The 24,453-nt window shown below is 52.3% G+C and overlaps 1 protein-coding gene and 1 long non-coding RNA gene across 6 annotated transcripts; one reads left to right on the plus strand and one right to left on the minus strand.

The window, feature by feature from the left end:
- Positions 1–492: 492 nt before the first annotated feature.
- On the minus strand, positions 493–5,519 carry LOC135579763 (uncharacterized). Its single transcript, XR_010473467.1, has 2 exons — positions 5,381–5,519; positions 493–3,880 (listed from the first exon to the last, which is right to left on the minus strand). It is a non-coding gene; the product is annotated as an uncharacterized LOC135579763 (long non-coding RNA).
- CNNM1 (cyclin and CBS domain divalent metal cation transport mediator 1) lies at positions 4,435–24,453 on the plus strand. Of its 5 annotated transcripts, none has more exons than XR_002419434.2 (13): positions 4,436–6,095; positions 16,180–16,323; positions 16,870–17,010; positions 17,312–17,481; positions 17,729–17,828; positions 18,007–18,054; positions 20,622–20,684; positions 21,661–21,824; positions 22,036–22,213; positions 22,598–22,711; positions 22,806–22,918; positions 23,205–23,332; positions 23,699–24,453. XR_002419434.2 is itself a non-coding variant. In XM_021293852.2 (13 exons), the coding sequence occupies exons 1-12, from the start codon at positions 4,589–4,591 to the stop codon at positions 23,282–23,284; spliced, it is 2,826 nt and encodes a 941-aa protein (XP_021149527.2). In that variant the 5' UTR covers positions 4,438–4,588; the 3' UTR covers positions 23,285–23,332; positions 23,699–24,453. The 5 variants fall into 5 exon arrangements, 2 of the variants coding, with proteins under 2 accessions (XP_021149528.2, XP_021149527.2); XM_021293852.2 differs by having other exon boundaries at positions 4,438–6,095; positions 22,802–22,918; XR_002419435.2 differs by lacking the exon at positions 23,699–24,453 and having other exon boundaries at positions 4,435–6,095; positions 22,806–22,982; positions 23,205–23,334.

Genomic DNA, 24,453 nt, shown 5'->3' on the forward strand with positions numbered 1-24,453 from the left:
GCATTGCTTGTAAGGTTGAAAGTACTGAATGCGGCAGTCTCTTTGGGATTCTCTAACCATGCAAAGACACGGTCTGCTTGCAGCTTCACACAAATCTGATATAAACCACACCTCTCCTCCCAACAATGAACAAGCAAATACTTCTTAAGAGCAACAGGGCAGGAGAAAAGCGTTCATGATGAACAAAGAGCTCTGAGAGAAGCAGTTCCACAGCCCTTACAGCAACACAGGCTCACCTCAGCACTACTTTGGTGTTGGCAGGGACGCAGAAGTGAGGGGGAAGGTGCAGGGTCCCTAGCCCAGGCACAGTAGCTTATCTCCCAGAAACAACCCCAGGGGAAGAGCATATATTCATTGTGCAGACATCTCCTTTGTCCTTTCTACCAGCATCTGGGTGCTGCATTGTTTCTTCTCCTTCCACAGTTTCCCTTCTGTTATCCCTTTAGTTACAGCAACATGGAGAAAGCTAAAAATAAAGCTGTGTAAGCAACGTAATAGGCATGCAATTGCATGTCTATTTTCTTTGAGAAAATGATGCTTTATTTCCTGTACAATGGAAAATACAGTTTGATGTTACAACTATTGAGTTTTGACTGAACGCAGAAATTTGAGTTAAACAATGACAATTCCCCCTGTATTTAGTATTACCATATGTCACTGATTATATATTTAAGTCACAGAAATGAATTAAATTTCATGGCTTCCTCAAGTTAGATTCTCTTGGAGTGGACTGTCTGTTGTTATTAACCAAAATGCTTGGAAAACAGTTTAAATCAAAACAGCAGACTTTTGGTATAATTTCAGGAGAAAATTGGTTATCACAAACCAAGCGCTTAACACGTCATCATCCAGAAGGCCGGGTAAAGCTTTACAAACCTGCAGCAACCACGGCCAGCATAGAGAAAGGGGGTTAATTGAACACCACAGACTCTGAGATGGAAAAAAAAAAAAAACAAACAAAAAACAAAACAACAAAAAACCCACAGTGCACTGTTTGGAGCTCCCTTGCCTTGGGTCTTATTTCTTCTGCTTCAGAAGTTATGTCCCACATATTTGCTTATTTCTCTTACTTGGGGAAGTATCTTTTCTCAGCTGTCTACAGAGCACTAGTGACAATCATATTGTAGATGTTTCAGGAGAAGCCAGCCTTGCACTTGCTAGATTTCTTCACACTTTCTGGGAAAGAAAAAAAACCCAGATTTTATTTATGCCTTCTGTTTCCCATGGTGATTTGGATTGCTAACATTTCTATTCCCATTAGCAGTCCCCTGGCAACTCCAGGCCCTTTTCTAGAGGACCAGCAGACATCAGACCACCTCAGCTCCCATCAAACAGGAAGGAAGTGAATTGCAACCTCCAGCCTCTGGGAATCCGGCTTCAGACCTTAAAGTCAAGGTGATGTGAAGGGACCTCCCCATGTCCACACTTCCTGCCTCTTCCAGGTCAGAGCTGGAAGAGGATAGCCACAAACAGAGATGACCCTGGTGGCAGGGGACGTGGGCCTTGCAGGCTGCAACATGCAGGCTGCAATGCATAAGCTGCAGAGAGAGCTCAGTGGCGGCAGACATGGCATAAAGCAGAACCTGAGTGGTTATTATTCCTAACTGAAGAGCAATGTCTTAAGGGGAGAACAGGTAAAAGGAGGAGTCTTCAGCACAAGAAGAAAACAAGGGCAGCCGTGTTGTGCTTGCTGAAGGACTTGCCAGGCAGGATACAGCTGGGCCAGGCCTCAGCGAGAGCCTCGCAAATTCATGTCATACTTTGCCAAAGACTCAATCAATTGAGCATGTGCTAAAGCTCAGTTTGTTTTGTCTTACTCGGAGCTTTGGAAGATATTTCCTATCTTGGATCATTGAAAACGCTCCAGCCACACACCTGCAACTTCTGGAGTGCATCCTCTCAGTGAGAGGCTGGCTAGCACGTCGTCACTTATGCAGGGCAAATCCTACTGAAAGCACATCAGACCACAGCTTTCGCACCAGTTTACTTTTACATGTAGCACATGTAAGCTAACATCTGGCAAGAACACAACTATGTCGAGATGGAGCTCATTGCAACAGATGGTGTTTGATACTGTAGGACCAGGGTGGCTCCACCCCAACCTGAGCATTATTTCTCTTTTTCATCTTTACACTCTCTGGACACATCTTTTTGGGGGTGGAGCTATTGTTGCTAAGGTTTTGCAGTCACCCCAAGACTATATGCCACACTTGACCTACAGATCACTACCTAGTCCTAACATGCATGTTATTTTGCTCCTGTTGAGGCATCTTGTTGCTTAAAGCAGGATCCTAACGCAACTGTTGTATGGTACATTAATATAATATGAGGTTAGCACTACTCTGAACCAGCTGCTACTTACAGTGGCTCCAGTGAAGGAGGAAATTCTCCCTCCAAGCACACAGTAGCTCTGCCAGCACGCATGCAAGCAGCACTGGTAGTTAGCAATCTAACAAGCAACATCTGGTGCCCATTTTGGGGCAAAGGATGGAAAAACAGCAAAGAGCAGCCTCTAGTGCCACCTCTTTGAGCCTGAGACCTTTATCCTAAAGGCAAAAGCGTTCAGAAGAGAAAATGCAGCATCAAAACGAATGTTGCCACAACTCTGGAAGATACAAGATGTGACCAACTGTCTCTGAAGCTTTACACAGTCACTGTTGGAGATTTTTTTTTGCCAGAGGTTTATTTTGCCAGTAGAAGTATGGAGAGAGATTGCCACCTTGTGGTTCCTCCTCCTGCAGTGCTATGTTTGTTGTTTGTTTTGTTTTGTGTTTTGTTTGTTTGTTTGTTTTAATTGTACTAACCACTAACCTGGACCAGCAATTTCCAAGTGCTGTACGAGGATTTCTGGTGACAACAGTACTACGAACAAGAATACTTTCCAAGTATGTACTTAACTAAAAAAGCAAACATGTAATTCAGTCTTCAGTTCCTATACTGAGGGGCTCATAACTAGAAAATCTTTCAGGAATTTAATCTGCAAGTTAATAAAGACAACTACTGCCACAGGTACATAGTCTCCAAACAGTGATCCAAAATGTGAGTGCAGTGAGGCACAAAACTGGATTGTCTTCACAACATTCTCAGCATCAAGAAATCCATGAGAAATTCAGGGCTGATGACAGCCTGTGGTTTCAAAAGTTTGTGTTGGTCTCAGGCAGTAATTCCTACAGGGTCCTAATACTGAAGGAGGAGCCATGTGCTTGTCCCTATCACCTGCAGACAGAAAGGCAGATGCACTGAGCTTGTCCGCTGGTAGTACTTCGGAGAGTTTGTGAGATCTGTTCCCCAGGTGGTACAAGTTGGGGTAAGGTCTGGAAAAGGAGGTTACCAGTTGGCTCCTCTGTAAACGATGCCCAGGTGGAGTACCAGGCAGAATTTCCCCACTGAAGCTAGGGTGAGTTAGAAGGTGGAAATCAGCAAGTGCTTGTGAAGTAGCAAACAGTCCCTGTGAAATCCCAGGGAATTAATCAGCCTTGAAAAAAAATTAGCTGCCTGTCCCAGAGTCGGGGAAGTCTCTCCTAACACAACAAAGTGTTCAGGTCTCCCTGGTAGCTTTTCACGCCTATCTGCCTGCTGAGATACTGACACAGAATGTGGCCCATTTTAACGGGTGCAATAATGAGTGAATAAACAGAATTTTGGTGGAAGTTTCTTTTTCTCCATGACGTTTTTCTGATTAGCTTACTGCTTTGCCATTAGCGAGTCTGTAATAGTTGTAAGCAAATGACTCTTTTCCAGTTCTCCAGCCTGTTTTCAAGGCTGTCCTGGATGACGGTCCAGGGAAAACCCAAAAGTTTCAACAGTCGCTAAGCCCCTTCTTCATCACATAATTCTGAAGGTCAGAAGCCCTGGTTGGGTATCACATTCTCCATCAGGTCTAGACACAAGAATAAATGTTAGTTACAGCGTGGTACATTTGTTTCTTAGCAAGACTGCAAACTAACGGCTATCCGCCCCTCATTTAAAAAAAAGTCCCACGGGAAGAATAGAGTTGAATTTGAACGGAAAAGCTAAAGAGTTGGGCCTTGGCAGGTAACAGCGGGAGGCTGACAGCAAATCCCAGCTCTAGAAACTGCTAGCAGAAACCTTTCAGCAAAGCTGTGCTGCACGGCGCACGGGGAGGCGCAGCCCCTCCGCGCAGTCCCCCGCAAGCAGCGCACAGCCGGCTGTCGCAGAGCACCCGGGGCGAAACCGACAGTGAGTGCGGGTGGCTGGGGCAGGGCCCGCTGCTCGGGGCCCGCAGCCCTCTCCAGCTGCCGGGGGCGGCGGCAGCCCCACATCCCCGAGGATGAGCGCCCGGGCAGTCCTGTCAGCGCCGCACCAGATACGGGGAGAGCGCGCCGCCGTGGGGATGCTCTCGCGCGGGTCTCGCGGGGGCCGAAGGCGAACACCCCTCGTTCCCCGCATACACGCCCCGGCAGCCCCGCTCCGCCGGCCCCTCCCGCCGGGGCGCCGCGGGCCGGCTGCCGGTCGCACGTGGCGCGGCGGCTGCCCGCCCCCCGGCCCACGTGTGCCGCCGCGCCGTGCCGGCTCCCCGCTGCAGTCCCGGTGCGGCGGGCGGGCGCTGCGGTGCCGGCGAAGCGGCATGGCGGCGGGTCCGGGGCGCGGCGGTAGCAGCGGCGGCTGGGGCCGGAGCCGAGGCGCCGTGCTGCTGCTGTTTTTCTCGCTGTCGCCGCGGCCCCCGGCCGGAGCTGCCTGGCTGCTGGGGCTGCGGCCCGAGGACACAACGCCGGGCCGGGTGTTCCTGGAGGGGGGCGCCGTGCAGGCGGCGGAGGGGAGCCGCTTCCTTCTCCGCCTCTACTTCCAGCCGCCGCCCGAGGGCAACGGCAGCCGCGGGCCGGCGGAGGAGATGGAGCCGCGGCTGGTCTTCATCGAGGAGGCGGCTCCGGTGGCGGGGGGCAAGGCGACGCGGGGCCCGGCGGAGCGGTGCCAGGAGCGCAGCGCCTGGGCCTCGGATGTGGAGGTGGTGGGGCCGCTGCGCTCGGGCGGGGCGGCGGGATCGGCGCTGGCCGAGGTGCGGGTGCGGGAGCCGCGCAAGGGCGAGGCGGCGGCGGCGCCGGGCGGGCGGCTCTTCTCGCTGTGCGCCTGGGACGGGCGGGCCTGGGCTCACCATGGGGCCGCAGGCGGCTTCCTGCTGCGGGTCCGGCCGGCCTCCTCGGCGTTGGGCACCTGGCTGCTGCCGCTACCCGAAGCGGGCTGGTTGCGGGCGCTGGGCGCCCTGCTGCTGTTGGGGCTGTCGGCGCTGTTCAGTGGGCTGCGCCTCTCGCTGCTCTCGCTGGACCCGCTGGAGCTCCGCGTCCTGCGCAACAGCGGCTCGGCCGCCGAGCGGGAGCAGGCTCGGCGGGTGCAGGCGGTGCGCGGTGGCGGCGGCACCTACCTGCTGTGCACACTGCTGCTGGGGCAGGCGGGGGCCAACGCGGCGCTGGCCGGCTGGCTCTGCTCCTCGCTGCCCGGCGGCGGGGCGGCGGCCGGTGGCCTGCGGGGAGTGCCCTGGCTGCCGGTGCTGCTGTGCACCGCCGCCGTCTTCCTGGGCGGCGAGGTGCTGCCCTACTCCGTCTGTTCGCGGCACGGGCTGGCCATTGCCTCCCGCACCTTGTGCCTCACCCGGCTGCTGATGCTGGCTGCCTTCCCCCTCTGCTACCCGCTCAGCCGGCTGCTGGACTGGGCGCTGCGACAAGAGCTCAGCGTTTTCTCCACGCGGGAGCGGCTGCTGGAGACGCTGCGTGCTGCCGGCCCCCACGGTGACCTGGTCCGGGAGGAGCTGGCCATGGTGCAAGGAGCACTGGAGCTGCGCACCAAGGTGGTGGAGGACGTGCTGACGCCACTGGCCGATTGCTTCATGCTCCGCGCTGATGCTGTGCTGGACTTCGCCACAGTCTCCGAGATCCTCCGCTCTGGCTACACTCGCATCCCTGTCTACGAGGGTGACCGGCGTGATAATATCGTTGACCTGCTCTTCGTCAAGGACCTGGCCTTCGTTGACCCTGATGACTGTACCCCCTTGCAGACTGTCACCCGCTTCTACCGCCGCCCCCTCCACTGTGTCTTCAATGACACACGCCTCGACACGCTGCTTGAGGAGTTCAAGAAGGGTGAGGTTGCCAGGCTGCCACCCCCCCGAGCTCCCTCTGCATCCCCAAAGGTTCCTGGGTGAGCAGCTCCCCATGGCCTCTTGGCAGGACCTGGCAGGTAGCGGGGATCCTGGGGGTGTTGGGCCCTGCATGTGCTGGTGTGGTGGTGACCCTGGTGTCATCCGGTGGAACAGCCTGTGGGTGGATGGAGGGCCTGCAACACTGGTCGTGCCTGTGATGTTGCAGAGACTGTGAGAGCCTTTGGCCTCAGAGGCTGGTGGCTCAGCAGGTGAGCCTGTCCCACAGGGCTGATGTCTCTGTGGCAGCCTGGCAGCATAGGCACGGTGCCTACCTCGTACCCTTACCCAGGCAATATAGTGTTTGCTGTTCTGTTCTGGATGGAGGAGTTTATGGCAGTAGATCGTATTTCGTTACTTAGCTCTTGTATTTTCAGCTTAGCAGTGAGAAGCAGGTCTAGAAAGTGTTTCCGTGCAAGTGGTTTAAAGGAAGAAAAAAAGCCTAAACCTGTACTATTTTTTCTGCTGTGACATTATTCAAAATGCAGCAGCTGCCAGCAGCCCCAGAGATGCTGAGAGCTGTATTTCATTAACCATACCTTGAGAATACACACAGCATGTTTTTTTCCCCACTGGGAATTGTTCTTCACCGCATGTTACTTGGTACGTCATACCGTGGTGAGCAAGTCTTTAAGAAATGGCTGCAGCAGTGACATCCTGCATTATGTAATGCGGAAGGACAGCACTCAGCTCCCGGGCTGCCTGGGGCATTCTGCCGCAAGCAGAGCTGGTCATGTGAGAAAGGCCAACCTGGTCCATCCCAGAGAGAGAGAGGAAGCCTTTCTGTGAGTCATCTCTGTGCTCGTTTTCAGAGCTGGGAGGAGGGGAGGATAGGACGTTTCTTGTGCACCAGGAAAGCCATCATCAGATACATGCAGGTCAGCATTCTCTCTGGAGATGTGTAACTGTGTCCCCACCACCTCCTGGGATCACAGGAAGAGGAGTTTGTGCTGGCATACAGCACCCACCCTCTCTGCCCCTCAGCACAACTGCAGACACCCAGCTTGGTGGAAAAAAAAAAAAAGAGTCTCCTTCTCTGGAGACATTCAAAACCCGCCTGGACACGTTCCTGTGCAGCCTCATCTGGGTGTTCCTGCTGCGGTGGGGGGATTGAACTAGATGATCTTTCGAGGTCCCTTCCAATCTCCAACATTCTTTGATTCTGTGAAATCAACAAATTCTGTTGTGGTTGGGTTGTTTTTTTGTTTTGTTTTGTTTTTTTGTTTGTTTTTTAACTGAGATGGTTAGCAAAAACATTAAGATTGCTCTCTGGGTTCAACCTTGATGAGCTGCAGTAGCTCCACCCCCCATGCCTCTTCTAACATAACTATTTGTCTCTCCCCATCCTAATTCATTATGTATTTTGCAGTTCCTTCCCAACAGTGGCATCTCATGTGATACTGTGTTACTGAAGTTCACTAGAGATCTCTGCTACCTTTCCCTTGTCTAGAGTCAGGTGTTACCAAAGATGTCAGGTGGCTTTGGCACAGTCCTCCTTTGCACTTTATCCAATTTTCTTTGATGTGTTCAACTACTTCCTCCTCCAAATTTGTTCTACAGCCTGGTACCCTATGATCAATAGACATATAGGAGCTGGCTTGTGGTTGCTTAGTTCACTGCCCTTTGCTTGTTCTCCTCTCTGACCTGCTTAAATGGAGATGTTTTATGTGTGTCACTCCCTGAGCTGACAGGTGCGTTAACAAGCCTTGCTACCTGCCCTGCACTTTCACATGTTAGTCCTCACCTCAAATGAAGATTATCCAGCCTTCTTCGTCTTTGCTCCATTAAACTCTCGGCATTTTGCTTTAGGCTCTTCCTCCCTTTTATCTGTTTACCATCGTGGATTTCTGGGGTATTTTGCTACAGCCCCTGTGTAGAGCTCTCCCTAAAACTTATTTCTGTTCCCACCTCATTTCTCCTTTGCTTTTTTTAAATTACATGGCTGAAAAACCTTGTTTTTGCTCTTAGTGTCTAATTCAGCATGGTATTTAGCAATTCCAGCCCTTCCCCCAAATGTTCTTCTCCCCAGGTGCTCCTGTTCTCTTCCAACTCATCTTTCTCCTATTTGTGGGCATTTGGTCACCCCCAGCACCCCGGGTTTGTAGACAGCCATCACACGGCCCTGAACCTCTCAAACTCTCTCTTTTCCCTATTCCAAATACGGTTTCCCATGCTGGCTCCTGCACTGCAGCAGACGTTTGCTCTCAGCTGCCTTCAGTCCCATCCACTGCCATTTCATCCCCGTTCACTTGACTATTTAATTTCTAAAATAAAGATTTACCATTTTTAATTAAGAATCTTCATTACTGTCTCATTTTCTGTGTCCATTTGAATTATGGTGAAGCATCTCATTTGATCCAATCAAGGTTACTTTCCGTGGCTGGGTCTTCTGCGACACCTCTACTAATTAGAGAGCAGGCTGATTGCTTGTCGGTTCAGTGAGTGATTAATGAAGGCCTTCATTACTTTGCACATCCAAGGTGCCTGCAGGACAGCAAATGCTCCCACTGGTAAGGCCCAGGCTCTTTCGAGGAAATTAAAGTCTCCAGTAAGGGTGGGCATTGATAACCACCTCCAGGTCCTTAGGTCCCTGACAAACCTCTAGAGAAGCCTTGCCAGCTTTCTTTTCCTTCTCCTACGCTTAACTCAAGCAGCTTTTATATCCTTTATTTCTTTTCATTATTACAGTGTTTATACAAAATACCCATCACATTTTATATCTGTCTTTCTTGGATAGCAATGTATACTTCTGTCTCACTAATGATTAATGTTCTGCTACATCCTCTATACCCATAATGTCATTTTTCTGCATAATGTATAAGTAACACAATTTCACTGCCAGAGCTCCTTGCTGTAGTACACAAACATTTGTTCTCTCTTACTGAAAATGTCAAGGGATGATTAAATACAGCACTTTGGGACTGTTGCTCACACCTCTGGCAGCACTTTCCCTTTTCTGCCTCTCCTCCTACTCACTGCTATCATACTGTATTATCCTTGTTTACCTGATGCATTTGTTTTCTCTCATACTGTCCTAGCTATGACGATGATCAGCTTTTTTTCCTCTCCAGTCTTAGATAGCAGGGTTTGAAGGGAAGTTTTCCTTCCTTGGTTTCTAGGTAGGCTGACACCTAACCTCATTTGTGCTCAGTTCCATTACCATGTCTTGATGTTTGTCTTGGGTTTCATCCATAGATGAATTGCAAATCCCATTTTCCCCAGCAGGACCCTGTGCAGATGGGATTACCCTCCACAGACTTGGGGAGGGTACTTCTCTAGCATCAGCTTGCCAAAACATTTAAACTGTATGAAAATAGTACCATACACTTCAGTAGCACCTGGGGAGCCCATGGCCTGATGTGGTTTCAGCCCCCAAGAGCAGCTGTGAGCTCCTGGCTGGCAAAACCTGGCCCCAGCACCACCATGGCAGAAGTGGTCAAACCTTCACACCTGCTTCTTCACAGCCCTGCTGCTGCTGGCATGGTTCACCTCTCCTTTGGCACTAATTCCTGGAGAAAGATCGTTAGATTGGGGGCACTAACGGGAACCGGCAAAAGGCCAGAGAAAGCTGCAGACAGCAGCGGGGAAGGGCTGGCCTGCAAGGGGATAGCTTGGACTTCAACCCACAGCCTGGAAGAGGAGGGCAGCTGCTAAAACTGCACTGAAAACAAGCATTACAGCAGTGTGAGGCAGGTCCAGCTGAAGGCAGGAATTACTTGTGCTAGATGATGGGTTTGATTTGATCTCCTCATCAAAACTGAGTGAAATTAACTCAGAAATAGTGAAGCATGGGCACCCAATTTGCCATCTTTCAGGCAAGCTAGCCAGGGTCATTATGGAAGGTATGCATACGTAGCTGTGCAGCATTTACATAGAAGTGCGAAGTGGAGGATGCTACACAAGATGCGTCCTCTCTTCTCTAAAAATAAGGCAGTGCACACCAGTGTAGTAACTTTGCCACCTGCAGCCTGAAAGATGCTGAAACTACTGAAGAAGTGAAAAAATTTGGAGACAGTTTCTTGGAAGTGTTTATTGGTGCATCTCAGACTACCTGCCTTTATTCTAGGGTCCCAGGGGGAATTATCTAATGCATCAGAGAAATAACTGCACCATGTTTAGCAAGCTAAAGCAATGTAGAAGGGAAGATAGAGTCCCAGTAGGATAAATTTTACCTTGGGAATGTGGAGCTATCAGGAAAGGTTTATGCATTCATTCAGTGTGAAATGCTGTGGGTGACGCAGTCTGTTTTTCCTCCATCCCTAGAAGATAACCTCCTTGTTCTGTAGGTGCCTTTGGGAAATCGTAATCTTATCCCATTACTCAAGTCATTTATGGATTTTGTTGACTAATTTTTGTCAGGTCCATATATAGCAACATAACCTTTCAGCAAATAACCTTCCTCTGGCAGAGAGACAGTGAAAAGTTGCTCTTATGTTCATTTTCCTGCAGCAGGGCAGAGGCTGAGGTGCAGCTCAAATTAGCCTTCTGTGGTTTGGCATCTTTTGAATGTTACAAAAAGTAGATTCTCCAAAAGCAAACTTCCTGTGGCTTAGTGGGAAAAACAGCCTGTCCTGCGGAGGACAGCTCTGCCGTGTGGTCTCTCTTTGCTTTTCAAAATACTCCACAGCCTCCATTAGATTTCTACAAATTTAATGTAGCTGGAGAAGGTGCTTAACACCTGCCAGGCATGAGGGTCAGTACCATTTCAGCTGTTTGTCTTACTGGCCACCTTCTGAGCCTGCAGTCATTGAAAGTATAAAGCATGGCTTGAAATTAAAATCAGCTTTCAAGAGATCTCTGCAATGTGATAGCCACTGTCATGGGCACCTTGATGGGCTAAAGCAGTGACCTCCCTAGCCAGCTGTATAGGTTAAGGATCTGGATGTTACCTAGATCTATCTCATACACATGCCCTGAAGGGCAATTGCCAGGCTGAGAGTGGGTGAGGTGCTGTTCCACTAAAGTTGGTTTCAGTGACTCATGCTGCAACTCTGCTTGAAATACTACTTTGCTTCCCCCCACTCAAACTGTGCTAAATCTTACTGTGTGAGCCCTGAGCTGCTTTACCCAGCCCCAGCAAGCCCAGGAGCAGCCCTGCTCAGGGAAGGTGTTCAGCAAAGCAAGAGGGGAGCTGTGTCCTTGGGGGAGAGGGCACCCAGCTGGACATCTCTCTCTCAGGAGCTGTCAAAAGCACCTTCAGACTGAGCTGTGGGAAAGAATGAAGTGGCCGATGCTACAGACACCAATGAAAACAGTTTTGCATTAGCTCTTTAGAAGTGTTTTTTAGCTTCAGAAAGCCTTGGCATCCTTGTAGGCTTCCTTAGGCTCCAAGTAACACTCAAAGGGACTGAACATTTGTGGGCAGGCAAGATCCCTGTTGTACAGCACATGGAAGATGAGACCGTGTCCCCTCTGATCTCCACCTTACCCTCCTGATCTGTTTTCTCACTGATAATACCTCACTTATTCCAAATATTCCTTAGGATTAGGAAGAGCACCAAAGCACAGTATTAGAAAGACTTCTATATTCTGCTAGAGGCATATGTAAAAGGATGAAGTTCTCATCTCTGAGAAGGGTCTGGATTAGATTAGAGTTTACAGTTTTCCCTTCACGTAGTTTTGATTCCCCAAAGAACTGGATGCCCCCGCAGCCCTCCTGGTTATTTCCCCCCTGTTTGGGTGTAGGTGTGCGATGCCTCTAGGTGCAACTCCTCAGCTGTGTGGTTTCACCCCAGTGCAGAGTTGTAGTAACACAAGAGCATACTCGCATTTCCTGCATATGAAGTTCAAATCAGAGTCCTGACTGACTTCATATGCAGGTCTGTAAGGGGACACAGAGATGCTGGCAGCCCCTGGCCCAGCAGAGCACTGTGATGAAAAGCACACAGAAAACAGATTTAAGTTACATCATGGTTGTTTCACAAATCAACCTTATTTACCAATGACTCTTCCTCCCCCCCACACTTCCATTTTGTAGCTGTAAATGCTTCGTGGTTTGTGCCTGTACCTTTGATCTCCTAGTAACAGCTTTAGATCTTACCATAAAATTCATGAAAATTAATTTCATGCTTAGAATGCTCATTCCATGGGACAAAAGAGAAGGCTAAAGTATCTTTAACATTCCTCTGGCAGAGCACCTACATAAAAAATATGATAAGGAAATAGTCTGGGCTATATTTGCAGCCAACAGCATTTTCTTTCCCACAAGTAAAGGCATTTCCATGTGTTCACTCTGTTCTCCCATCAAGGAGGATGCTTTGAGGTGGATCTATGAGCCCGAGGTTATTTAGGTACTTATGGAAAACAAGGCTCCTAAAAATGGGCATAAAAGCTTTAGATATCTGTTCAGATGCTTGCTCCATCCGGAAGCTTTCAGCTGTTTATATTAGCTCTGTAGTTTAGCATTTTGAGGCATTAACTTTCCACTGAAGCCGTTGTTTGAAAAGAACAGATTTCATGTAGCTCATAAAGAATTTAGTACAGTTGTATCCCATGCTGAGCAGACACTTAATCACCTATAGACTTCCTGTGCAAGAGCAGTCCTGCGGCGGCCGGTGAAGCTATTCACACAAGTAAAGTTAATTGCCTGTTTGTTCTAGCGTTTGCCAAACCAGGGCTTTGATTCTCAAGTGTTTCACTGTGCTTTCCTGCATCAGTGATAGCCCTGTAAAATTCACATGTGACAGCTTACTAGTGGGGAAGCAGCTCACCCTTATAATTCATTTCATTTGAGCTATCAAGCAACAGTTACAATAGCACGTTTCTTGGAATCAGTTTTATGGATCTTAAAGCTGGTTTAGATAAAGTTTGGGGTTTTGTTTAAATGATTTATCTCCCTCTGTTGTACTCCCACTGAGGCAGACCTGCAGGGTAATGGGTGCAGAACAGAATGTGACCTCTCTGACACCCCCATTCTGTCCCTGTGCCACCCTCCCTTGGACGTTGCTTCTGTCTCATAAAATCACCCATATCCTGCCCTTATATCTGCTCCAAAAGCCACTGCTTTTTCTCCGTGGAAGTATAGCAGCTCCCAGGGCCAGGCAGGGGGATAGAGCTGAATTTGGCAGTATCCCCAGCCAGAGGGACCAAACCACAGCCAAGGCACCTGCAAACCACCCCTTTTGCCACATTTGTAACGTCTGTTAAAAAAGTGATGGGATGAAATGCAGGACCCAGCCAGGTTGTGGGGCAGGACTTAGAAAACAATCTCAGGTGGGAGATCAGGACAAGTCAGTCCTTTCCCAGCAGGGGTGGCTGGGAGCGGCAGTTGCTTATATGAGCTCTTGAGAGGGGTGGGAGCAGTGTTGGGGTGTTTTTGTGATACGGGTATCAGCTGGCTAGGCAGGGGCTGGGATCAGTTCACTCAGCATGGGCCAGGAGCAACCACATGAATCGCAACCATTTTCTACTGCTGGGTATCTGCTACATCTCAACTGTGGGTGTTAGCCTGGAAACCTAAACCTGGGGGTTTATAGCATGGCTAAAAGTGTTTATTTTCTGTGAAAATAAAGAACTCTCAAGCACTTTAACAGCCCTTCTGGCTGCTCCCCCAGCACAGTGAAACCATGGGTGTCTTCCCAGCTAACAGTGCTGGGTTATTTCTAAATAATCTCATTTGCCACTATATGAGCATGGATCTGGAATCACATTTCTTCGAGGCTGCTCTAGAGTAAATTACAGCATCGATGTAGGTGTTTGGCCAAAAAAAGAATTGCCTTCATTACTCTCTGACTGCCTTTAAGTAGCACCTAAGCTTTTTGTAAGGGCTTGGTGGTTTTGGGTTGCATGTAAATGTCATTAACAACAAGCTTTCAGCCAAGAGAAATAACTTCTCCCGTCTCCTCGCTCACCCGAGAACTTGTAGGAGACCAGATGGCCCCAGTGTTTGGGAGCAGGGTTTGGCAAAGGAGACGTTTCAAAAGTTGGACTTTGCTAAGATGGAACGTAGCTGTTGCTGCTGTCTCGTGGCCAACTCTGCTGCTTTTTTCTCTTTTAAGTCTCAAGTCCTGATGCTTTATTATCCACTGAACAGACAAGATGCACAAACCTGTGTATGAAAAGAGTAAAATAGCCTGGTCCAAAGAGTTTTAAATGCCCTGAGGCTATTGATATGGTTTTTTAAAGTGCTTCTCTGTGCTACTTGCCGTGGATGTTACGTTCTTGTTTCTAATTCTGTAGGCGTGGGAGGCAGCGAGCTGCTCTCTGAAATCTTGCAATAAAAGCTTGGTATGAGGAGGAGGGAATTTATATGGTGGAAAGTGCCCAAGCTTTGCTGTGAGAAAAGTATAGTGCTGATCTTCAGCTGAGAAATATCATTTGCTCGTCTCAGATCCAGGGCAGGGTTATTTGAAGGTCGCATGTTCCCTGCAAGACGTGTTTGGTGGGACTGCTGGGCTCTCCATGTCCCTGCGCGGGGATGAGCCGGATGGCAGCAGCAGGCGAGGAGGGAGCTGTGCAGCGGGCAGGAGCCCACCCCTATGGCATCTTTATGCATAAATACTGTTCACATCCCCTCAGCCAGAGCAGCAAGCAAGTTTATTGACGAGGCTGTACAGGAGAAGCAGAAGCAGCTGCATAGCAGAAGGGACCTGCCCCCCTTTTGGGTGACGGTTGCTGTTCAAGGACCTCAGTTCTGAGGCCGTGGGGAAAATAAACTGTTTGCAGCATTCCGGGGGTCCCCACAGTGCTCACAGTACACACTGGGTGTGTGCAGGCATTGCAATGGGAGAACATGGAAACAGTGCAAATGGAGGGGAAATTGTTTGCTGTGGTACCACCTAAGAACATTTTAAATGTTTTAAGCAAACCTAGAGTTTCAGAGCCTATGTGTGCTGCTGAGCAGCATAGGAGCCACAGGGCCAGTAAGAAAGCCAGTGCTGCTCATTGGCAAGTCCAAGAATACATCTGAGCTAGAAACCCAGAAGTTGTTTGTGGCTTGGAAGTTGGGTTCTGGTTGAGCTGCTAAGCAGGAGCGTAAATCAGAGCAGACAAGAAAAGAAGGGAGAAGTTGAGCAAGGCAAAACAGCTTACAGAGAGCTGGACATGCGAAAGCAAATAGCAGTGTTTCAAGTATGCCAAATGCAAGCAGCCTGAGAATGTGTCAGCAAAGCTGCCAGCTTACTGGGGCAAGTGAGAAAGCCGAGACTGTGACTGAAAAACACTGTGGCTTCTGAGCAGGAGTCACCAACACTGTGGCTGAAAGAAGGTCCTGGTCCCATTCTCCTTGTTTGAGGTAATGGAGAGGAGGTGCTGTCAGGGGCAGGGTTTGGAGAAGACATTCAGTTGCAGGCTGATGGCTTTAAAAGTGTTTAGCCTCCGCATCCAGATGGTTCACCCAAGAGTTCTGCAGGAGCTGAGCTGAAAGCTGCAAACAAACATATGCATTTCTGCATTAAAACCAGCTGCTGTTCTGAGGAGCGAGAGGCTTTGCCCGTATTTTAAGAAAAGCTTTTGGATCCGTCCAGACAGTGATGGATAGAAAGATGTGGGAGAGCTGTTCCTGGCAATTTTGTAGGAAAGATAATTAACAACAGAATGAGAAAACACCAGGAGGATGAGGGAAACCAGTAGAGCCCAAGGACACGCTCACATTTCTGTGTTGGAGGAGGACGCTAGCTAATTGCTCTGTTAGAGTTGTCTCATGCCAATGAAGCTGAGGGTAAGCAAGAAGCAGCTGGTATAAAATACACTTCACTCCTGCACAGGAGGCTGTCAAAGAGCTAAATGAAGTGACTCACAGCAGATTGCCTGGATAAGAAAGCAAGCGGCCCCAAAAAAGATCCAGGCAGAGTCCTTTGACACCTAGAAACTGTCCTGGAGAGTAGCAGCACTGTTAGGAGGGGCTGTGTGTCCAGCCCTTCTCCTTGGGTTAGCGCGGCTGGGGTGGGTTTGGGTGGCAGTGGCTGTTTCAGAGGTTTGCCTGTGATCTGTGCCTCCCACTGAGCCTCATCCACCTGCCAGCCTGCTGTGCTGGGGACTCCTCTCACCAGGGATGGGGGTCTCATTGCCGCTCTGCTCTCCCCCCACAGGAAAGTCCCACCTGGCCATTGTGCAGCGGGTGAACAACGAAGGGGAAGGAGATCCGTTCTACGAGGTGATGGGCATTGTCACTCTGGAGGATGTCATTGAGGAGATCATCAAGTCCGAGATCCTGGATGAGACGGATCTGTACAGTTAGTGTCCCAGAGCAGCTACTGCGATTGCAGGACCCAGGGTGGGAGCCCGCACAGACAGACAGACATGTGGGTAGGAAACAGGCCAGAGCAAATAATGGTCCTTCCCCAAAGCAATTTACAGTCAAGGTGGGAAAGACAAGAATGATGGAGAGATGCTGGTCAGGGAGTCTTGAATGCTCGAGATAGAGAAGCATCAGCAGCCGGTGGTTGGGCAGACCCTGACCCAGGGACATGTGTGTTGGGCATGAAGTGCCCGTGGCTGGTTCCCACGCTGCTTTCCAACTCTGGGTGATGCATCCAGACAGGGCAACCCAGGACTTGTTCCTGAGAAAGCAGCATGTTTCCCCACCCTGCTCCTTCCCTGGGGAGCTGCTCCCAAGGCTGTGATGCATGGCACGTTTTGTGCACCTTGCTGCTCCAGCTGCTGCTCCACAGCAGCCCTGCCGTAGTCTGCAGCAAGGCGTGCCTCTCTCCATTCATGTGCAGCTGCAGTAGCTTTGTGGCTGCTGCAGGTGGGCGACCACTCTGCTCTCTGCCCCGCAGCAGACAATCGGAAGAAGGAACGAGTGCCCCACCGGGGACGCAAGCCCCAGGACTTCTCCATCTTCAGGCTCTCGGACAGTGAGATGAAGGTGAAGATCTCCCCACAGCTCCTCCTGGCTACGCATCGATTCATGGCAACAGGTACCCTTGTGCAAGCCCTGCACCTCCCTGTAGCAGTGCCAGCCCTGCAGGGCATCCCTGAGCCCTTCCTGGATTGGGCTTTTCCCCCCAACAAGCAGTTTCCATCTGCCTGGACCCCTATCCTGGGTGTCCCACTGCTCCACCAGCATGGATCTGCATTTGGCTCCCCTCTGTGAGGTGGGGTGCTGAGGCTGCAGGAAAGGGGCCATGCAGCTCAGAGAACGAAGGGTTCCTGGCAGCCCCAGCCCCACTGAGCAAGCATATGTTGCCTCTGAGCAAGTGTGTGTTGCCTCCCCTCTAGAAGTGGAGCCTTTCAAGTCCCCCTACCTCTCTGAGAAGATCCTCCTGCGGCTCCTGAAACACCCCAATGTCATCCAGGAGCTCAAGTATGACCGAAAGAATAAGAAGGCAGCAGAGCATTACCTCTACCAGCGCAACCGCCCTGTCGACTACTTCATCCTCATCTTGCAGGTGCCTGGGGCAGCAGTGGGAAGAGAGTTGCAGGAGGTCGCCTGTCTCTCTTTGCCACCTTGCTCTGGGCTGCTTCTGCCAGCAGAGATGCCCATCTTCTCATACGGGGTGGTGGGGGTCCCTGCAGCTCTGGGTGCGTCGGTGTCCAGGAGCACAGGGTACCTGTCTGAGCAGGTTCTCCTTCTCCTTCTCCTTCTCCTTCTCCTTCTCGCAGAATCACACAGAATGTTTCTCCTTCTCCTTCCAGGGGAAAGTGGCGGTGGAGGTCGGCAAGGAAGGGCTTCGGTTTGAGAATGGGGCGTTCACCTACTATGGTGTCCCTGCCATCATGGCTGTCGTCTCCTCAGGTAAGGGCTCTGCAGACTCCCTCTGGCCCTGCCTTTGCTTCAGCAGCCTCCATGGGGGCTAAGCTGCCTGGTGACCAGGAGAATGGATTGGCCATGGGGTGGGGTGGCCCTGCTGTGGGGTGTGGGGTGGGTAGGAGCTCTTCCTCTGTGATTCCTTTGCCTCCAACTGTCGTTTCAGATAATGACGTGCGGAAAGTGGGCAGCCTGGGTGGATCCTCCTTCCTATGTAAGTATTTTGGGACAGGCTGGGGCCCTAAAACCTCTCATCTGCAGCACCAGGCAGCTGGAGCAGGGATGAGGTTGCACCCCAAGTAGAGCAGCTCAGGCTCTGTGCCAAGATCAAACCCTTTGAAAAGCTTTGGGGAACGGGGGCTGCTCGAGAATTACAGAGATGGATCGATTTAGCTGTGAGCTGTTCACATGCAGTTTGCTTGGGAAATTAGCTGGGTTAGATGTCTCAGTCCTGGCAGATTCCCAGCCTGCAGAGCTGATGGGTTAAGGAGCAGATCCCCTACTTGTAGGAGCTAAGAGGGAGCTCTGATCAGATCAGACTGTGAACCCGCCACTTGTTTGCTGATCACCTCTGCAAATGTTTAGTCCCTGGTAGTCTGGTAGCAGGTAGAGCTGTTGCCCATCCCCAGCCCAGCACATCTCTCATCCCAAAACCCAGATGCTGCAGTCAGATCTGCAGTGCTGATGGTAAGCTGAGGGTGCTCTAAGTGCCTAATCAAAACAATAACCCACCAATTTCAACCTTTAGAGAGGTGTAGGGAGGAATGTGATTGGGAGTACAGGGGGAATCAGGGCAGGTGACTGTCGCTCCTGTGGGTCCCAGTCTGTGTGCAGCTCTATTTCATCCTGCTTACTTTGCTTCCATTTAAAAGGCTGACTCATGGATTGCTGGATTAACCCCTCAGTGCACATTCCTTCTCCCCATGTGTTTGCAATGTGCTCTTTTGGACAGAGGAAATCAGTGAAGCGGCCGATTTCCCCTGGGGTGCTGCTGCATGGCTCAATGCCCCTGTGCCCTTGGTGCCCGTTCCCAGGGCCCCACCAGGTCTCAGGCAGCGGGTGCTGCCTGCGGGCCATGGGACAGGCAGGGTGCGAGTTGCGGTGGGAGCTGTGTCAGTGCAGCCACGCGTGTCTGCAGTGCCGCCTGCCGGGACGCTGCTGCTCGGGGGTCCTTTGCTCCCCATGCTCGCATGTGACACTGTGTCACGAGATGTTTTCTGCCATCCAGCCACTGCTGCCTGCCGTGGTATGTGTGCGGTGTCACGCCCCTGGCCAGCGAGGAGGCAGGAGGCAGAGGGCACAGGGCATCTCCCTTGTTGGGCTGGTGTCCTCCTCCTTCCTTGAAGCAAAGCCCAGCAGAAATTAGTGTGAGTGGCATGTCACTCTGGAGATTTGACATTAAACCTTGAGCATTCAACAATTTGTTATTAATTAACCATTGTTACAGAACTTTTTGATCCCCAGACGATCTTTAGCATTGATGACAGGGACAGGAATGCAGCAGCAGAGACCCAGCAGGTCCAGCCCCGCTGTGGTGGCGTCAGGCAGGCAGAGCAGGGAACCAGTGCTACTGGTTATCAATCCGTCCTTTGCTCCCACTGGACAAGGTTGTTCTGGGCAGTGCTTCATGCTGCTGCTTATTTGCAGAAGGCTTCGATCCAGGGCAAGACGCAGAACAGGAGTTACTGGGGGAGGAACAGGGAGGGCAAATTTTCCAGGAGTTTTACCTTTGAAGCAATTTAAAAACATTAATCACGTAGGCAGCAGATGGCTCCTAGAGCGTTGCAGCCACACTGCAGGCACGGTGGCTGGAGGGAGGGCAGCATGCCCTGGGCAGGAGAGCTGGCAGCAGGCGCTGCTGTGGCTGGTAGCCAGCGGGCTTGCATCTCCTGCTGCTTTCCAAGTGGGTGCTGCCAGCAGCGAGAGCAGACATCAGGAGGTGTTAACATGAGCATCGCTTTTGCTGTGTGTTGGTCAATCTGTCCTCTCCAATGAAGCCCTACAGGAGCTGTGATTCACCCTCTCTGTGGCAGTGGGTCAGGCAGCCCTGGACACGGGGTTCTGGCTTCTTGTCGTTCCCACAGGGAGCATTTCCCCATGGGTGGCTCTTCTCGGCATCACCCCAAGTCTGTTGAGACCCAGGGCCTTGTGGGGAGCTGCAGGCAGCCTGGCACGGGTATCTTTACTTTGCCTGATGCTGAGAGGCTCCTGCCAGCCCCTGCCTGCAGCTGTGGGGCTGTGCGGACACAAGGGCTGTTGCAAAGCACATTCCTTCTCTGCTGCCTGCCTGCACACACAGAAGTATCCCAGATGCCAAGCACAGTGACTTGGTTTAGCTTCTGCCCATTTCCCAGGTGGCACAAGCTGATCACAAAGTCCCCTCTCCTTGGCAAGTGACTGGTGAAGGGCTGGAGCAGGGTGACAGCACTCAGCTGGTGGGACACCGATACTTTGTAGTGGCTCTAGGGAGATTTGTGGCTGTGCAGAAAGGCCTGGCAGGAGCTTGCCCCCCCAGCCTCACCTCCTGCCTTCTCACAGAGCAGCCTGTTGATTTGCAGCATTCAAGTCTATGTCTCTGCTGGTGTTCCTGTTCCCAGGGCTGGTGAATGCTTCTCTGGAGCAGAAGCAGGAGGGTGTAAGAGGAGTGGGAATGGATGCTGGAGGCAGTGGTGGGAGTCCAGCCCAAGGCTGCTGGCCTGTGATTTTTTTTCTCATTCTTCCTCTTGGTCTGTTCTCCACCCTCACCTCTGCCCCTTGCCTTCCCCCTCCCTCTCTCTGCAGTGCCTGTCTCAGTGTCCCGAACCTTCGCCTTCAGCAGAGGAGACTCCCTGGCTGGCTCTCCAGGTAATGGAACATGACTTTGGGCAGGGAACCCCACATGTGCCAGGCTCTTTCCAGCTCCCTGTGCATGGTGCACCAAGCCCCCTCCACCCTGCACACCATGTGGTGCCTGGAGAGGAGCACCAATGGCACCCCATGGTGGGCAGCCCCTCACTGGTTGGAGCACAGGTGGCAGACTGGGGACAGCAGCCCTGCTGCAGCCTCCCCAGCGTGATGCAAATTCCAGGAAGAATGGGATGGGGACAAGGGGAAGCCATGGACAGCTTGGGCTTTCTTTCGTGTGTGGTTTCTATAATTTCCTACACTCGGTGCTTGCGTTTTCTTGCAACTTGTTTCTAATGATGGTTACTTGCAGCCCTGTGTGCACGCTGCCCTGCTTCCCTTGCTCTTTGGCAATCAAGGTAACAGAAGGGTGTTTTAGCAGCAGAGCAAAGTCAACAAGATGTTGATGTCACCAGTGCAAGGAACAAGCTGCCTTTGTTGCCTAATAAATCACTGACCAGATGAAATCTATCAAGCTGTGTGTCAGAGGCTATCAGTCAACATGAGTGATGGGCCAGCTTGCCATGGCAGCCTCTGCTCCTGTTCTGTTGGAGCTGGGGTGGACAGGAGCATGCCCTCCAGGCAGGTTAAGTAAACCATGGGCTACCAGCTGCAACTGGGAGAATTTGTGCCAAATGCCGAGCAGAAGGCTCACATTAGCAGGAGAGCTGTCAGTCTGTGTAACAGGCAGGCAGCAGTCCTGATCTCCGCTACTGGTGCGAGGTCAGCTGCCTGCCTGTCCCCTTGGTTTATCCAGGGCTGCCATGGCACAAAGTCTCCACTGCCAGCATGCACAAAGGAGGACCCCACCATGGGTCCCCTGCAGGTCCCCTGCCAGCTCGGGTGTCCATGGGCCACAGCCACCAGAGGTGACCAGTCCACCCTGGTCTGACACTGGGGACACCAGCGTTTGCCTCTCTGCCATCCCCTCCCGCAGTGAACAGGTCACCGTCACGCTGCAGTGGGCTCAACCGCTCTGAGTCCCCCAACCGGGAGCACAACGACTACGGGGGCAGCACCACGCAGCTCCACAGTGGCAGCAACAACATCTACACACCCGACTACTCTGTGCACATCCTCTGTGATGTGCAGTTTGTCAAGGTATGGGCTGGGCTGGCAGGGACTGTCCCACCCCAGCCACCCCTGACCAGGCACCTTCTCAACCTGCTGTGCGCTGGGAGCCTGGTGGGTGCCCAGTGGGTGCTGGGGGGTCTTGCACTCCTGCTGATGGGGGGTTTGGTGCCACCAAGGCCCCAGGAGGTCCTGGTGAGGCTCAGTGCCTGCAGAGCTGGGCATGTGTCTGTGTGCCTAGGTCACCCGCCAGCAGTACCACAACGCGCTAGTGGCCAGCCGCATGGACAGCTCGCCCCAGTCCCCCGACATGGAGGCCTTTGACAGGGATTCAACCAAGGCCTCAACTGCACGAGGAACCCCACAGACACCCAAGGAGGACCCCACCGCTCTCCTGAATGAGAGAAACAGCATCATGTGTGAGTCACCCTGGGGCCTCCTTTTCCCTGCTGTGGGCAAACATTGTGTGTCCCCTTGGCGGGGGGGGCTGTGCTGGGACCCCCTAGCACAATGGGCATGCCACTGCTGACACACAATTGCACATGGACTGGGGCATATGGGCGTTTGCATGCATACACCTGTGGACGCTGTTCTGAGCCTGCATGTGCACACAGGTGCAAGTGTGCAGGTATGTAAATCCCTATTCCCCATGTGCTTATGCTCCCTGGGGGTCCCTGGCATCAGGACCTGCCGCTGCAGCAGGCATCCCCCTGTGTCCTGCTCCAGGACACAGCACCTGCCTGCCCTGCCACCGTGCCTGCTCTGTGTCCCCTGGCCACCACACCTGCCCTGTGTCCCTACAGGCAGCCGCACCGAGGGGCTGCACAGTCCCAGCGAGTCAGTGTTCCTGCACATGGAGGGCATCCCCTTCATCCAGGAGGAGCCAGCAGACAATGTGGAGAACAGCAAGCAGCAGAGTGAGTCTGGCCGGGACACACACACGCGACCATAGGGGTGGTGACAGCTGCGGTGTCTTGGTGTGCTGCAGCCAGGCTGGGCTTTTGCAGACAGTGAGTGCTGTGGCACCGTCCTGGAGACAGAGTCCCCAGGCAGAGAGGCTGGGACCAGCTCATCAACGAGCAGCTCCGAGGAGACACTGGGCAGGAAGCTGCTGAGATCCCTCAGTGAGTGACTGACCTGGGGAGAGAGCACCCAGGGGAGAGCTGTGCCATGGCACCCACTGCCCAGGTCAGCTGCTCCCCAGCCTCATCCTGGGGACACCCTACATGGGGCTGGCATGGAGCAGGGGGGGCACCCCACTTCCCTAGCAGCACCCCAGCAGCAGGCAAAACTGCACCCAGGGCTAGCTCAGACAGAGACAGCCACCTAGTCCTGGCCCAACCCTAGGCACCCCCTGTCTTGAGCATGCTTGCCCCAACACCCCAGCCCTAGGCACCCTTGCTGCTGCAGGTGGACGCAAGCAGCGGCCATCATTGGAAGATGAGAAGATGCCAGAGGAGAGCTCCAATCTTGCCCCATTGATCACCTGAGCAGCAGCGTGGCTGGAGCACAGTGCTGGAGGCCCATGCAGATTGGAGGTAGGAACCTGCCCTTCACTGCAGTATTCCTTCCCTAGCAAATGGGAGGTTGCTCAATTTTAATAGCATAAAACCAATTTTCAAGCAGCAAAGCCAAAAGATGTGGTTTGGAGACCATGCAGGCATGCATGTCTTTGGGGGCTGGAGCAGGGTCAAGGGATGCAGCAGCAGACTCCAGCCATTCTTGGGGCAAAAATCATTGTCAAAGACAGAGTGAGACCTTAACTTGTGTTTTTACAGCTAGAAACACGTGTCTGCACAAGTATCCCTGAGCCTGGCTAGGAAAGGTGCTGCAGGCTTGAGCAGCAGCAGGTCAGGAAGAGCAAGCTCTGGGCACCTGCACCAGGCTGCACTTGTGTCTTCCAGGTCTGCAGCATGGGGTCTCCTGCCGTGAGGCTCATGTTCAGCAGCAGCAGGTCTGCACTCGCTTGCTGCCCGCCTGCCTGCCCGCTCGCGCCGCCCCTCCCTGCAGGACTTGTGCAGAGCCCCATCCCCAGGCGAGAAAGGATGTGCCCCCAGCGGGGCTGAACCACCCAGGCAGCCTGGATCAGGTCGCTGGAGCCCGAGGGCCCTTGCCCAGCTGCTCCCTGGTAGCATCTGGTCTCAAGGAAGTGAAAAGAGGAAAGGAGAAGTGTCTGGCACGGCGTCCCTGCAGGCCAAGCAAGGAGGGGTGGCCCAACCCAGAACTGCTCTCAGCATCATTTACCGTCCCCATCCCAGCGAGGCCTGGAGCCCCTCAGTGCTGCACAGACGTGGTCTCTACCATGAGGAGAATGTGCTATTTGGGGGGTGCCACATGCAGCTCAGGGCCCCAGCACACATTTGTGCTGTGCCTAGTGCCGCACACACACACAATGCCGTGTGCACACTGACCATCGACACCACTTGGCCCTCCCGAATCCCTGCCTGGCACAGGGCAGGGACCCCAGCTCATCACCAAGCGCAGCCCCAGCCTGGGGAGAGCTGCTCCACGCTGCATCGAACCATCCTCCCCTCCGCGCACGGCTGCCTGTGCCAGGGAGGCTCATGCGGAGCCTTCAGGTTGGTACAGACCCGTCAGTAGTTTTTTGTAGCGGCTGAACGCAACGGGGATACTAATATTAAAAGTAATTTCTCCCTGA

The sequence above is a fragment of the Columba livia genome, chromosome 6 (assembly GCF_036013475.1).
Source record: "Columba livia isolate bColLiv1 breed racing homer chromosome 6, bColLiv1.pat.W.v2, whole genome shotgun sequence".
In the NCBI taxonomy this organism is placed as follows: Eukaryota; Metazoa; Chordata; class Aves; order Columbiformes; family Columbidae; genus Columba; species Columba livia.